Source organism: Oncorhynchus kisutch, linkage group LG25 (genome assembly GCF_002021735.2).
Source record: "Oncorhynchus kisutch isolate 150728-3 linkage group LG25, Okis_V2, whole genome shotgun sequence".
NCBI classification, from domain to species: domain Eukaryota; kingdom Metazoa; phylum Chordata; class Actinopteri; order Salmoniformes; family Salmonidae; genus Oncorhynchus; species Oncorhynchus kisutch.
In genome coordinates, this window is record NC_034198.2 from 42,066,196 (window position 1) to 42,082,457 (window position 16,262).

At 46.6% G+C, this 16,262-nt stretch overlaps 1 protein-coding gene across 7 annotated transcripts in view; it reads right to left on the bottom strand.

Moving 5' to 3' along the window:
- Window positions 1–16,262, bottom strand: part of LOC109881541 (kinesin-like protein KIF20B) — a 79,993-nt gene that overhangs the window by 45,558 nt on the left and 18,173 nt on the right. For 5 of the 7 annotated variants that reach the window (XM_031804867.1, XM_031804872.1, XM_031804868.1 and 2 more), the window contains 9 exons: window positions 13,297–13,407; window positions 12,958–13,018; window positions 11,402–11,527; window positions 9,081–9,211; window positions 8,162–8,317; window positions 7,521–7,697; window positions 6,921–7,079; window positions 6,614–6,715; window positions 3,545–3,742 (listed from right to left, as the gene is read on the bottom strand). In XM_031804867.1, coding sequence (XP_031660727.1) covers window positions 3,545–3,742; window positions 6,614–6,715; window positions 6,921–7,079; window positions 7,521–7,697; window positions 8,162–8,317; window positions 9,081–9,211; window positions 11,402–11,527; window positions 12,958–13,018; window positions 13,297–13,407 — 1,221 coding nt within the window. The remainder of the gene's footprint in view (window positions 1–3,544; window positions 3,743–6,613; window positions 6,716–6,920; window positions 7,080–7,520; window positions 7,698–8,161; window positions 8,318–9,080; window positions 9,212–11,401; window positions 11,528–12,957; window positions 13,019–13,296; window positions 13,408–16,262) is intronic. The other 2 variants (XM_031804871.1, XM_031804870.1) reach the window with 1 other exon arrangement.

Genomic DNA, 16,262 nt, shown 5'->3' on the forward strand with positions numbered 1-16,262 from the left:
AGACTAGTGTACTGAGGAGCTAGACTAGTGTCCTGAGGAGCTAGACTAGTGTCCTGTCCAGGGGGTGTACTGAGGAGCTAGACTAGCGTCCTGTCCAGAGGGTGTACTGAGGAGCTGGACTAGTGTACTGTCCAGGGGGTGTACTGAGGAGCTAGACTAGTGTACTGAGGAGCTAGACTAGTGTCCTGTCCAGGGGGTGTACTGAGGAGCAAGACTAGCGTCCTGTCCAGGGGGTGTACTGAGGAGCTAGACTAGTGTCCTGTCCAGGGGGTGTACTGAGGAGCTAGACTAGTGTCCTGTCCAGGGGGTGTCCTGAGGAGCTAGACTAGTGTCCTGTCCAGGAGGTGTACTGAGGAGCTAGACTAGCGTCCTGTCCAGGGGGTGTACTGAGGAGCTAGACTAGTGTCCTGTCCAGGGGGTGTACTGAGGAGCTAGACTAGTGTACTGAGGAGCTAGACTAGCGTCCTGTCCAGGGGGTGTACTGAGGAGCTAGACTAGCGTCCTGTCCAGGGGGTGTACTGAGGAGCTAGACTAGCGTCCTGTCCAGGGGGTGTACTGAGGAGCTAGACTAGCGTCCTGTCCAGGGGGTGTACTGAGGAGCTAGACTAGTGTACTGAGGAGCTAGACTAGTGTCCTGAGGAGCTAGACTAGCGTCCTGTCCAGGGGGTGTCCTGAGGAGCTAGACTAGCGTCCTGTCCAGGGGGTGTACTGAGGAGCTAGACTAGCGTCCTGTCCAGGGGGTGTACTGAGGAGCTAGACTAGTGTACTGAGGAGCTAGACTAGTGTCCTGTCCAGGGGGTGTACTGGTACATCAAGCTGCCTCACTGCAGAAACAGGTGATGGGCTCCTGTTCTATGAGCTGTTCTGGATCAAGGCTACAGGTGTAAAAGGTAGTGTCTTTCGACCAAAAGCCTCTGCAGAGGCTGCCTATGTGCTGTCAGCACTCACTTTCCCCAAGTCCTCAGTAGAATCTCTCCTCGTTTCCTCTCCCAGTTTCATTCTCAAAGCACATTGGAGTAGAAGATATGAGGTTCCTCCCCTCGAACTTCCTTCACTGACGCATTTTGAGAGGGAGGTAAGGATGTGAGGAATCAAGGAAATACAATTGACATTCACCCCGAGTCTCACTCTCCTCCCCTCTCTATCATACAACTGGGACAGTCAGCAGGGAAATCATTAGTGAATTACTGGAGTCTCTAACTGCAGTGGTTTACATCCCAGAAATACTCCTCCTATATGGAGGCCATACTGCTCCTACGTCACTGCATCAGAGACCCATACTGCCCCACAGCCTTCACTCACTCCTACGTCACTGCCCCACAGCCTTCACTCACTCCTACATCACTGCAGTAGAGACCCATACTGCCCCATAGCCTTCACTCACTCCTACGTCACTGCAGCAGAGACCCATACTGCCCCACAGCCTTCACTCACTCCTACGTCACTGCCCCACAGCCTTCACTCACTCCTACGTCACTGCAGCAGAGACCCATACTGCCCCACAGCCTTCACTCACTCCTACGTCACTGCCCCACAGCCTTCACTCACTCCTACGTCACTGCAGCAGAGACCCATACTGCCCCACAGCCTTCACTCACTCCTACGTCACTGCCCCACAGCCTTCACTCACTCCTACGTCACTGCATCAGAGACCCATACTGCCCCACAGCCTTCACTCACTCCTACGTCACTGCCCCACAGCCTTCACTCACTCCTACGTCACTGCAGCAGAGACCCATACTGCCCCACAGCCTTCACTCACTCCTACGTCACTGCCCCACAGCCTTCACTCACTCCTACGTCACTGCAGCAGAGACCCATACTGCCCCACAGCCTTCACTCACTCCTACGTCACTGCCCCACAGCCTTCACTCACTCCTACGTCACTGCCCCACAGCCTTCACTCACTCCTACGTCACTGCCCCACAGCCTTCACTCACTCCTACGTCACTGCAGCAGAGACCCATACTGCCCCACAGCCTTCACTCACTCCTACGTCACTGCCCCACAGCCTTCACTCACTCCTACGTCACTGCCCCACAGCCTTCACTCACTCCTACGTCACTGCAGCAGAGACCCATACTGCCCCACAGCCTTCACTCACTCCTACGTCATGGAAACAAGCTTTTTTTTTTCCAAGACAGGGGCAATAAACTATTAATATATGTTGAACGACTTTCTCTTAAGTAGAACCTAATTATTAAAAACACTTCATAAGACGGTTCATATGCAAAAAAATGTGTTTTTTAGTTTAACCTTTATTTAACTAGGCTAGTCAGTTAAGAACACATTTTTATTTTCTATGACGGCCCTGGGAACAGTGGGTTAGCTGCCCTGGGAACAGTGGGTTAGCTGCCCTGGGAACAGTGGGTTAGCTGCCCTGGGAACAGTGGGTTAGCTGCCCTAGGAACAGTGGGTTAGCTGCCCTGGGAACAGTGGGTTAGCTGCCCTAGGAACAGTGGGTTAGCTGCCCTAGGAACAGTGGGTTAGCTGCCCTAGGAACAGTGGGTTAGCTGCCCTAGGAACAGTGGGTTAGCTGCCCTAGGAACAGTGGGTTAGCTGCCCTAGGAACAGTGGGTTAGCTGCCCTAGGAACAGTGGGTTAGCTGCCCTGGGAACAGTGGGTTAGCTGCCCTGGGAACAGTGGGTTAGCTGCCCTGGGAACAGTGGGTTAGCTGCCCTGGGAACAGTGGGTTAGCTGCCCTGGGAACAGTGGGTTAGCTGCCCTGGGAACAGTGGGTTAGCTGCCCTGGGAACAGTGGGTTAGCTGCCCTGGGAACAGTGGGTTAGCTGCCCTGGGAACAGTGGGTTAGCTGCCCTGGGAACAGTGGGTTAGCTGCCCTGGGAACAGTGGGTTAGCTGCCCTGGGAACAGTGGGTTAGCTGCCCTGGGAACAGTGGGTTAGCTGCCCTGGGAACAGTGGGTTAGCTGCCCTGGGAACAGTGGGTTAGCTGCCCTGGGAACAGTGGGTTAGCTGCCCTGGGAACAGTGGGTTAGCTGCCCTGGGAACAGTGGGTTAACTGCCCTGGGAACAGTGGGTTAACTGCCCTAGGAACAGTGGGTTAACTGCCCTAGGAACAGTGGGTTAACTGCCTGTTCAGGGGCAAAACGACAGTTTTGTACCTTGTCAGCTCGGGGATTTGAACTTGCAACCATTCGGTTACTAGTCCAACACTAACCACTAGGCTACCCTGCCGCCCCAGGGCCTAGTGGGTACCCTGTGAACTACACATTGACACATCCAGCCCAAAAGGAGGTTAAAAAAATATATATATATATATATTATTTTTTTTTAAACGTATTAGTTGCATGTTTTTAAGATGACTGACAGGAGAGACATGACCACCACCTGAATGGTAAGATGGACAGGGTCTGCATCTCAGTGGAGTGTCCCACCAAACTACAGCATTTGTGGCACAAATCCCATTCAAGTCATGGGAGCATTAGCATGCTCCAATCCAAACAGCTCTTACTGGGTAAAGGAAACTAAAAATGTCATTCGGTAATTTGGTAGGGGGGAGAACGATGCCTTTAACACGGTCTACCTTGTCAATATCAGAGCTCTTCCTCTTGCGGGTGATTTTGACGTTGATCACGTCCTCTCCCTGGCGTTTCAGGGCCATCCTGTTGGGCTGCAGCGGGCTGAAGGAGATCTCGAGCTCAGGCTTGGGGAAGCGGCTGGTCCTGCCTCCCTCCGTTATGATCTCTGAGGAGTCTAGCACCGACGGGTAGCCCCCAGACCCCTACAGACAAGGGTACACAGTATGACAGTGAGGGTTGGTTAACCCTTCAGGAGCGCCTAGTCAGTCGGGTTAACCCTTCAGGAGCGCCTAGTCAGTCGGGTTAACCCTTCAGGAGCACCTAGTCAGTCGGGTTAACCCTTCAGGAGCACCTAGTCAGTCGGGTTAACATTCAGCAGCGTCTAGTCAGTCGGGTTAACATTCAGCATGATGTTCTGACAGATTCTAAAGCGACATACACTGCTCAAAAAAATAAAGGGAACACTTAAACAACACAATGTAACTCCAAGTCAATCACACTTCTGTGAAATCAAACTGTCCACTTAGGAAGCAACACTGATTGACAATACATTTCACATGCTGTTGTGCAAATGGAATAGACAACAGGTGGAAATTATAGGCAATTAGCAAGACACCCCCAATAAAGGAGTGGTTCTGCAGGTGGTGACCACAGACCACTTCAGTTCCTATGCTTCCTGGCTGATGTTTTGGTCACTTTTGAATGCTGGCGGTGCTTTCACTCTAGTGGTAGCATGAGACGGAGTCTACAACACCCACACAAGTGGCTCAGGTAGTGCAGCTCATCCAGGATGGAACATCATTGCGAGCTGTGGCAAGAAGGTTTGCAGTGTCTGTCAGCGTAGTGTCCAGAGCATGGAGGCGCTACCAGGAGACAGGCCAGTACATCAGGAGACGTGGAGGAGGCCGTAGGAGGGCAACAACCCAGCAGCAGGACCGCTACCTCCGCCTTTGTGCAAGGAGGAGCAGGAGGAGCACTGCCAGAGCCCTGCAAAATTACCTCCAGCAGGTCACAAATGTGCATGTGTCTGCTCAAACGGTCAGAAACAGACTCCATGAGGGTGGTATGAGGGCCAGACATCCACAGGTGGGGGTTGGGCTTACAGCCCAACACCGTGCAGGATGTTTGGCATTTGCCAGAGAACACCAAGATTGGCAAATTCGCCACTGGCACCCTGTGCTCTTCACAGATGAAAGCAGGTTCACACTGAGCACATGTGACAGACGTGACAGTCTGGAGACGCCGAGATGAGATCCTCAGACCCCTTGTGAGACCATATGCTGGTGCGGTTGGCCCTGGGTTCCTCCTAATGCAAGACAATGCTAGACCTCATGTGGCTGAAGTGTGTCAGCAGTTCCTGCAAGAGGAAGGCATTGATGCTATGGACTGGCCCGCCCGTTCCCCAGACCTCAATCCAATTGAGCATATCTGGGACATCATGTCTCGCTCCATCCACCAACGCCACGTTGCACGAAAGACTGTCCAGGATTTGGCGGATGCTTTAGTCCAGGTCTGGGAGAAGATCCCTCAGGAGACCATCCGCCACCTCATCAGGAACATGCCCAGGCGTTGTAGAAAGGTCATACAGGCACGTTGAGGCCACACACACACACTACTGAGCCTCATTTTGACTTGTTTTAAAGACATTACATCAAAGTTGGATCAGCCTGTAGTGTGGTTTTCCACTTTAATTTTGAGTGTGACTCCAAATCCAGACCTCCATGGGTTGATACATTTGATTTCCATTGATAATTTGTGTGATTTTGTTGTCAGCACATTCAACTATGTAAAGAAAAAAGTATTTAATAAGAATATTTCATTCATTCAGATCTAGGATGTGTTATTTTAATGTTCCATTTAACGGTCAGATATATATATATATATATATATCCCTTTATTTTTTTGAGCAGTGTACATTTTTCTCCATCGGAGTGAAAATAGTTCTTAAAAAATCACTGCACTCTCCCATGACTACCGTAGCTGTGGAACTAGCGATGGACACGCCAAGGCTTTCTGGTGAGCCGGATCATTTGGCTCCGTTCACCTAAAAAAAAGAGACATTAATTTGGCTCCCAAACAGCTCTTCGGTCAGAAGTGTTTAAAATGGACACATGAAAAATAGTAGAAAACGCACTTCAAATAATGGGCGTGGACCAGAATGAGGCCAATATCTTTAGAGAATATTTTTTTACTCGGAGTGTCTCCTGACACGCGGAAGGATACCATATTGGATTGATTCAATAGCTCACATAACCTTGTGTCCATTCGTTAACCTTCACCTCAGCACCATGTCTGGCTGTCTGCTCTGTCTGATGCAATGTCCATGATTACCTCCGGAAACCTGACCCAAGGCAACTGCAGCAACTCCCAACCAATCACAAGGCAGGCATGACAAAACGTAGCGAGTCGAAAAAAAAAAAGAAGGTTTGCAGGCTAAACCTTCGCAGTGGTTTTAGTGAAGATAGTTGATGCAAACTAGACTAAACTTGAGAAACGCACTCCTCAGCGATCTCTTCATCTTGATAACTACCATTCTGAGGGGGGATGTGGGCAACAGGTCGGATAAGGCGATAATGTACTTCCTCTATGCCAAACAGACGTTCTGTTACGCACAGACAGACGTTCTGTTACGCACAGACAGACGTTCTGTTACGCACAGACAGACGTTCTGTTACGCACAGACAGACGTTCTGTTACGCACAGACAGACGTTCTGTTACGCACAGACAGACGTTCTGTTACGCACAGACAGACGTTCTGTTACGCACAGACAGACGTTCTGTTACGCACAGACAGACGTTCTGTTACGCACAGACAGACGTTCTGTTACGCACAGACAGACGTTCTGTTACGCACAGACAGACGTTCTGTTACGCACAGACAGACGTTCTGTTACGCACAGACAGACGTTCTGTTACGCACAGACAGACGTTCTGTTACGCACAGACAGACGTTCTGTTACGCACAGACAGACGTTCTGTTACACACAGACAGACGTTCTGTTACACACAGACAGACGTGTTAAGGGAACATTGTGGGGAGGAAACCCGCATGTCTAGAGATACAACTGATTACCTGACTGGTCCTCTTCTCAGTCTTCACTCCATGTACTAGTTCACTGTTGTCGTCGTGGAGAGTTCTCTCACTGACTTTGGGAGGGCACTCCTCTGCTTTAGTCTGAGTGAGTGAGAGAGAGCCCTCATCCTTTGTATCAACAAGACCAACTTACAAAATATAGATGGGAGATTGAATAAAGTTTATTTATGCTAATGTGTGGACACGCCAAGGCTTTTTGAGAGCTCGCAAGTAAAGCATTTTACACCCTGTATCCTGTACACGTGACCCATACACTTGGATTTGTCATAAAGGAGACGGCTCTCACCAGAGCGGCGGTCTCTCTGAGCTTAGTGGGAGGCGCAGATGAGACGTTGCCACTTGCTTTGGCTACAGCCATCAGTTGTTCCTTCAGCTTAAGGATCTCAGCGTCTCTCTCAGACAGAAGGCTCTGCAGCTCCTCAACCTCCACCTGGCCATGGTGCTTCTGAGGAAGGACAAACACCACCAACACCACCACCCATTAGGATATAATGGACCAATTAACTCCCATCCAGCCTCATGGTACAAAGTTGTGTTCATTTTCGTGCTGTTAAGGTACCACAAAATGTAATGGAATGTGAACTGTGCCCCCATCCAGAGTTTGAAACAATTCCCTTTCAAAATGATAGATAATAAATTAACCTACAGTAACAATACCTTTGTAGAGAGCATTTTCACACTCAATGTGCATAAAATCAGTGGCAACTATTTAAAAAAATAAAAAAGGGTTTTCTAAACTCCAAATCACTTCTTCTGTATGCAAAGTTAAAATGGAAAATGACCAACAACCCTGCAGCCAACCTTAATATGTACCATCCCAAATGAGAACATTCTCCGACAGCCCCAACCAACCTAACAGTCCCATCATGTGTGTGCTTGAACTGACCTCTGCTGGCTGAGAGGTGGCGTTGCAGCGGAGACTGGCTATCTGTTCGTCCTTGTCTGCGATGTTGGAGACGAGTTTGGTTAGCTGGACCTCCAGAGCGGTCACCAGGGAGTCCCTCTCTTTCCTCCACTTCACTAGGTCCTGCTCCTTCTCATCGAGCTGGGCCACCAGATCTTCCTACAGGGTCACAGACAGACAAGAGGGGTTCCTTAGCAGGCACCGTCTGTTTTTGCGGCTGAACTCAAGGGTAGGGGTTTTAAAAACCTCTCCTCGGGGACCCCGAGACGTTTCACCATTTTGTTGTAGCCCACTTGATTCACCTATTTAAGTGCTTGATGATTAGTTGACAAGTTGAAGTCAGGTGTAAATTTGATGTTGTGGAATAGTTCAAATACACAGAAGGACTGGGGGGGGGGGGGGGGGAGATTGGTTAAGAATTGGTTTAGTGTGTATTTTCGGGTAATGCCTAGGCAAATGCAAGGGCATCCGGGGTTATGTTGGTGTACAGTGTCAAATCTGTCTGTAATCCATTTGAGGTTAACGCAGCAGTGCTGGTAATCCTTTTAATCTGTATCTTATTGAATCTCCTCGTCCCCAGAGGAGAGGTTCTAATTGGTCATTTCTACAGGAAGTTCTATTACCACTTGAGTTTGCTGTTTGGCGTGTCGCTCACGGCCGTCTGCGAACTTCCTCATCTCCTGGTTCCTCTTGTCCTCGGCCTCCTTGGCCTGCCGGATCAGAACCATCTTCTCCTCAAGCCACTTCCTCCTGTCAGCCTGGTGCTTCTCAGTGCACAGCTAGAAACACACACACACACACACACACACACACACACACACACACGAGCAATGTAGACAAAAATACGCAATAATGATTGATTTCTAACAATGTGCCCCTCAATTACTTTTTACATGACCCTTAAAAACGCCTACTTCTAGTTTGAACGTTTTAGCTAGCATTTGTCCCGTTACCAACCAGCCACACTAGCAGACTTATTTCACGTCAAACATCACATTTAGAAGGCTATAGACTATTTATTGTAATTATCGAGATCAGTAAAAATGTCCTCGATAAGAGGTCTGTTCAGTCGTCACTGTCATTTTTTGGTTGTATAATCCCAGCGCTAACTCATATGATTACTTGGGGGAAAACCACGTACAAACGAGGATTAATCCAATCAAAACCACATACAAACGAGGATTAATCCAATCAAAACCACGTACAAACGAGGATTAATCCAATCAAAACCACGTACAAACGAGGATTAATCCAATCAAAACCACGTACAAACGAGGATTAATCCAATCAAAACCACGTACAAACGAGGATTAATCCAATCAAAACCACGTACAAACGAGGATTAATCCAATCAAAACCACATACAAACGAGGATTAATCCAATCAAAACCACGTACAAACGAGGATTAATCCAATCAAAACCACGTACAAACGAGGATTAATCCAATCAAAACCACGTACAAACGAGGATTAATCCAATCAACAAAAAAAAAAAGGACGGGACAGAATATGCATTTATCAACTAAATATTTAGAGGTTCACCTTCAAGGTCACTTGAGCCTGAACGGCTTCCTGTTTGGCTAATTTGGCTTCGTCCGATTGGCCGTCTCTCAGGGCCACAGTGTCTTTTCTATTGTCCTGGTAGCGTAACAGCCCTTTCACTTTCTCCACCTCTGAAAATGACAACAACAAAAAACACTTGAGTACTGTCTGTTACCAAATATAAAGAGCTGAAATCTGAAATGGAAAAATACGTCTTTTTTTAGGGGTTCACAGCCAACCTGTAATCTATTGTTATTCTTAGATTATATATATTTTTTCTAAATTTGACAAAGAAAAAGAAACAAAGAGGTCATGAGTAATTTGGTCAAAATAATAAATGGCACTGATTGGCCAGTAGGTGACAATGTTATAAGGGGTCTCACTTAAACGCTTATATCTCCGCCCCATTTGACCTAGCGACTTGAAACTGTGTATGTTGACGGCTTTCCTCACGCTGAACAAATGTGTCTCAAGGGCCCATAAGGTCCAATCAGGATATTTTGTTTTCCTCCATCTTGGGACATCTCGGTATGTAGGTTCATTGTACATCTCTTAACTTAGTTTGAGAAAAGCTAAGGGATTGGTTTGAGAAAAGCTAAGGGATTGGTTAAGAGAAAAGCTAAGGGATTGGTTAAGAGAAACGCTAAGGGATTGGTTAAGAGAAAAGCTAAGGGATTGGTTAAGAGAAAAGCTAAGGGATTGGTTAAGAGAAAAGCTAAGGGATTGGTTAAGAGAAAAGCTAAGGGATTGGTTAAGAGAAAAGCTAAGGGATTGGTTAAGAGAAAAGCTAAGGGATTGGTTAAGAGAAAAGCTAAGGGATTGGTTAAGAGAAAAGCTAAGGGATTGGTTAAGAGAAAAGCGAAGGGATTGGTTTAGAGAAAAGCGAAGGGATTGGTTTAGAGAAAAGCTAAGGGATTGGTTTAGAGAAAAGCTAAGGGATTGGTTTAGAGAAAAGCTAAGGGATTGGTTAAGAGAAAAGCGAAGGGATTGGTTTAGAGAAAAGCGAAGGGATTGGTTTAGAGAAAAGCTAAGGGATTGGTTAAGAGAAAAGCGAAGGGATTGGTTTAGAGAAAAGCGAAGGGATTGGTTTAGAGAAAAGCTAAGGGATTGGTTTAGAGAAAAGCTAAGGGATTGGTTTAGAGAAAAGCTAAGGGATTGGTTAAGAGAAAAGCTAAGGGATTGGTTAAGAGAAAAGCTAAGGGATTGGTTAAGAGAAAAGCTAAGGGATTGGTTAAGAGAAAAGCTAAGGGATTGGTTAAGAGAAAAGCTAAGGGATTGGTTAAGAGAAAAGCTAAGGGATTGGTTAAGAGAAAAGCTAAGGGATTGGTTAAGAGAAAAGCTAAGGGATTGGTTAAGAGAAAAGCTAAGGGATTGGTTAAGAGAAAAGCTAAGGGATTGGTTAAGAGATGGCTGAGTTACTGATTCAATAATCAGGAAATAAGATTTACGCGTCCATTTAAATCCTTTGTACCACTCAACAATGGCCTATGAAACTGTTCAGTGTCAAAGACATTAATACGATGAACCATGTTAAGTTTGCCATTGATATCTTTAGGAAACTATTTACAATCACGTATATGACTATGTAACTCTACTGCTAAAAAATACATTTTAAAAAAATCTTCTCATGGACTAAAAAAAAAATACTCCCGAAAGAGTTTGAGAAAATAATTGATGCATTCAAAGAGTGCCACACAATACAAGTAGATGGATATTAGCTAATATGCTAAAAATACTTCAAATCTTCAGACACCAAATTTGGAATGTTGGCCCATGATACAGAGAAATGCAAAGGGATTGGTCAAAAGATGGCTGAGTTATTGATAAATAAAAAATCAGATTTTAAGTGTCCATTTTAAACCACTGTAAATCCACTCCACAGTGGCCTACCAATTTGAAAACACGTCATTGCTATCACAGACATCCCTAAAATGAACTACACTGAATTTAGTATTGATATCTAAAAAAACGAACTACAAAAAAAAAAAAAGGAAATGTCTAACAATTTATTCTTTGCATAATGTAACATTAGTTCTCAAAATCAGCTACAATCAGTTTCTCCTCATGAACTTCAGATACTCTCCAGATTTGGTATTTACTCATTACATTTGTTATTAACATGGCAATGCTTTCACTGATTACACATGAAGACTGATATTGTTTCCTTTGACATCCTGTGAACCCCGTTCATTGCTGCTTGTGTTTGCAGCTATATTTAAAATATTATTTTGTTATTATTCATTTTTAATATATATATTTGTTTTGGTAAGTGTATTGACACGTGTTTAAATGCACTTTAAATAGTGATTTGATAATCCCACCTTCTGTGAGGGCGTCGATCTCTTCCAGTTTAGCCTCCAGCACCTGCTCCTGTTGGGTCTGGGTGTCCTCCTGCTCAGTCAGAGCCAGACGCATGTCCTCAATCAAACGCTCCTTAGCCTGAAGGTCTGAGGAAGCACAATGAACCCCATGAATACAAGACAGAGACACACAGAGAAAAGCATATGGGAATAGACTACCGTATGTACTGTCAAATAATAATAATGTAAATTATATATAAAGGTCAATACTTGAACTTGCATTCTAAAAAGTGGCCATTTTGGTTATGTGGAAATAGAACATTCTCTAGTCTGTGCAATTCTGAAACTTAAAAGTAAATGCTTTAAAAATGCCAGGATGTCAAACTCATTTTGACTTTCATCTACAGTAATATAATTCTCTGGATGCTAACGGAGTAAGAGCACCTTTTCAGATCCACGTGTGTCTAATAAATCAGATCAAGGGAACGGCTGTACCAAAAACAAACGACAGGAAAACACGCAATTGCGCATTAAATCAGTGTTTTCCCAACTCCAGTACTCCCAAACAGTACACATTTTATTGTAGCCCCAGATAAACACACCTGATTCAACTTGTCAACTAATCATCATCAAGCCCTCAATGAGTTGAATCAGGTGAGTTTGTCCGGATCTACAATAAAAATGTGTGTTGTTGGGGGACACACACACACTGCATTAAATGATGTGTTCACAGTAGGCAAGTCAGTTAAGAACAAATTAATATTTTCAATGACGGCCTAGGAACAGTGGGTTAACTGCCTGTTCAGGGGCAGAACGACAGATTTGTACCTTGTCAGCTCGGGGATTTGAACTTGCAACCTTCCAGTTACTAGTCCAACGCTCTAACCACTAGGCTACCCTGCCGCCCCAGTATGCGTGAGTGACGCCGCGTTCTCAGTATGCGTGAGTGACGCCGCGTTCTCAGTATGCGTGAGTGACGCCGCGTTCTCAGTATGCGTGAGTGACGCCGCGTTCTCAGTATGCGTGAGTGACGCCGCGTTCTCAGTATGCGTGAGTGACGCCGCGTTCTCAGTATGCGTGAGTGACGCCGCGTTCTCAGTATGCGTGAGTGACGCCGCGTTCTCAGTATGCGTGAGTGACGCCGCGTTCTCAGTATGCGTGAGTGACGCCGCGTTCTCAGTATGCGTGAGTGACGCCGCGTTCTCAGTATGCGTGAGTGACGCCGCGTTCTCAGTATGCGTGAGTGACGCCGCGTTCTCAGTATGCGTGAGTGACGCCGCGTTCTCAGTATGCGTGAGTGACGCCGCGTTCTCAGTATGCGTGAGTGACGCCGCGTTCTCAGTATGCGTGAGTGACGCCGCGTTCTCAGTATGCGTGAGTGACGCCGCGTTCTCAGTATGCGTGAGTCTCATATGTTGATATTTGCTGCTAAACGGAATACATGTTTTAGAACAGTGTGTTCTATAGTGTGATTAATCCACAGTTTTACTAAGTAGTCGAGGAAGACAGAGTTCAACACACAGACTGATGTATGGAAGACAGACACACAGGGTAGAACAGTGCGGAGCAATGGGTACCGGTGCAGGCGTTCTGATACAGCTTTAGGTTCTCCTCAGACTTGGAGTCAGCAGAACGTTCCTGGATAGAGGAAGAGCCGGTCAACAACAAGGGCGCACATATATATATATATATATATAAGATTCAACTTGTCAACTAATCATCATCAATATACACACACACACATACATACATACATACATACATACATACACACACACGTCTCTTTGTTAGAATGAAAATAACCCAGAGATATATATATATATCTCTGGGTTATAACCCAGAGATATATATATATATCTCTGGGTTATATATATATATATATATATATATATATATATATATATATAACAACATACAGATTTCAGTTGTTGTATGGTCCGGTCTTTGTTGGCCAAGTCTGCCTGCTGCTGTTTCCTCACTTTCTCCAAGTCCAGCAGTTTCAGTTTGAGAGATTTCTCCAAGACGATCTTGGGTAGGGATAACAAAAAGGTCACACATGTTATCAAGTCTTCAATACGTTATGAAGTGTTTAATGCATTATTCACATTGTATTACTAATTTTTTAAAATATGTTATTGAAATAGTGATTGTGTGTTGAATTATAAACCAACTACATTACAAAAGTATGTGGACACCCGTTCAAATGAGTGGATTTTTGCCATTTCAGCCACACTCATTGCTGACGTGTGTATAAAAATAATATATATATTTTTTAAATCAAGCACACCGCCATGCAATCTCCATAGACAAACATTGACAGTAGAATGGCCCGTACTGAAGAGTTAAGTGACTTTCAACGTAGCACAGTCATAGGATGCCACCAAGTCAGTTCGTCAAATTTCTGCCCTGCTAGAGCTGCCCCCGGTCAACTGTGTTGGGTTCTGAGAATAGGAAATGTACTTATTCAGGTCACTGAGGGAGGGGGCTGAGGTTTAGAGGGTCTACACCAGAATGGTTATAGGAGGAAGGTATATAAGTTTGTGCAATTAAACTTGGAATGTGTTAAGTGCAGTGGATTGATTACATGTGGCAGACATTGATAAAGGGGAGAGAGCCATGGATTAGTGATGGAGGTGGGGGGGGTAGATCAGGTCAGGTCATCTTACGGGAGAAATAAAAACGTTTATGGCCCGTATCACTTAGTGTCCTGCCTAGCAATAAAGAATGATGTTTGTACAGATGTGAAGGAGGAGACTCAGCCTATGAGGAAGGGTTAAATATCAGTGTGAAAATGTTCTTGTCTAATGTAGCTGTATTGACACTCTGGGCAGAATTAAACTTGGTTCAGCTTTCATAAATGTTAGTTGAGTGTTACTCAGAATTAGAACGTAACAACTTTTTTAAAAAGTGCTGTTAGTGTGAAGTGAAAACATCTAGGAGCAACAACGGCTCAGCCAAGAAGTGGTAGGCCACACAAGCTCACAGAACAGGAACAGAGTGCTGAAGCGCGTAGCACATAAAAATATAGTCTGCCCTCGGTTGCAACCCTCACTATCGAGTTTCAAACTACTTCTAGAAGCAACGTCAGCACAAGAACTGTTTGTCGGACGCTTCACGAAATGGGTTTCCATGGCCTAGCAGCGGCACACAAGCCTAAGATCACCATGCGCAATTCCAAGCATTGGCTGAAGTGGTATAAAGCTCACCACCATTGGACTCTGGAGCAGTGGAAACACGTTCTCTGGAGTGATGAATCACGCTTCACCATCTGGCAGTCTGATGGACAAATCTAGGTTTGGCGGATGCCAGGAGAACTCTACCTGCTCGAATGCATAGTGCCAACTGTAAAGTTTGGTGGAGGAGGAATAATAGTCTGGGGCTGTTTTTCATTGGTTCGGGCCCCTTAGTTCCAATAAAAGGGAAATCTTAACGCTACAACATGCCATGACATTCTAGATGATTCTGTGCCTCCAACTTCGTGGCAGCAGTTTGGGGAAGGCCCTTTCCTGGTTCCATCATGACAATGCCCCCGAACACAAAGCGAGGTCCATACAGAAATGGTTTGTCGAGTTCGATGTGGAATAACTTGACTGGCCTGCAGAGCCCTGATCTCAACCCTGATCTAGACCCGACTGCGAGCCAGGCCTAACATCAGTGCCTGACCTCACGAATGCTTGTGGCTGAAAGGAAGCAAGTCCCTGCAGCAATGTTCCAACATCTAGTGGAAAGCCCCCCCCCCCCCCCCCCCTTTGCTGTCAAAGCAGCAAAGGGGGGGGGGGCAACTCCATATTGAATGGCCATGATTTTGGAATGAGATGTTTGACGAGCAGGTGTCCACATACTTGTGTGTGTGTATATACTGTATATTGCACACTCATTTTTGTATTTATTTTACCTTTATTTAAGGCAAGTAAGTTAAGAACAAATTCTTATTTTCAATGACGGCCTAGGAACAGTGGGTTAACTGCCTGTTCAGGGGCAGAACGACCGATTTTGTACCTTGTCAGCTCGGGGATTCGATCTTGCAACCTTTCGGTTACTAGTCCAACGCTCTAACCACTAGGCCACCTCCCCGCTCTAACCACTAGGCTACGCTGCCACCCTCCCCGCTCTAACCACTAGGCTACGCTGCCACCTCCCCGCTCTAACCACTAGGCTACGCTGCCGCCTCCCCGCTCTAACCACTAGGCTACGCTGCCGCCTCCCCGCTCTAACCACTAGGCTACGCTGCCGCCTCCCCGCTCTAACCACTAGGCTACGCTGCCGCCTCCCCGCTCTAACCACTAGGCTACGCTGCCGCCTCCCCGCTCTAACCACTAGGCTACGCTGCCGCCTCCCCGCTCTAACCACTAGGCTACCCTGCCACCTCCCCACTCTAACCACTAGGCTACCCTGCCACCTCCCCACTCTAACCACTAGGCTACCCTGCCACCTCCCCACTCTAACCACTAGGCTACCCTGCCACCTCCCCACTCTAACCACTAGGCTACCCTGCCACCTCCCCACTCTAACCACTAGGCTACCCTGCCACCTCCCCACTCTAACCACTAGGCTACCCTGCCACCTCCCCACTCTAACCACTAGGCTACCCTGCCACCTCCCCACTCTAACCACTCAGGCTACCCTGCCACCCTCCCCACTCTAACCACTAGGCCTACCCTGCCACCTCCCCACTCTAACCACTAGGCTACCCTGCCACCTCCCCACTCTAACCACTAGGCTACCCTGCCACCTCCCCACTCTAACCACTAGGCTACCCTGCCACCTCCCCACTCTAACCACTAGGCTACCTGCCACCTCCCACTCTAACCACAGGCTACGCTGCCGACCTCCCCACTCTAACCACTAGGCTACGCTGCCACCTCCCCACTCTAACCACTAG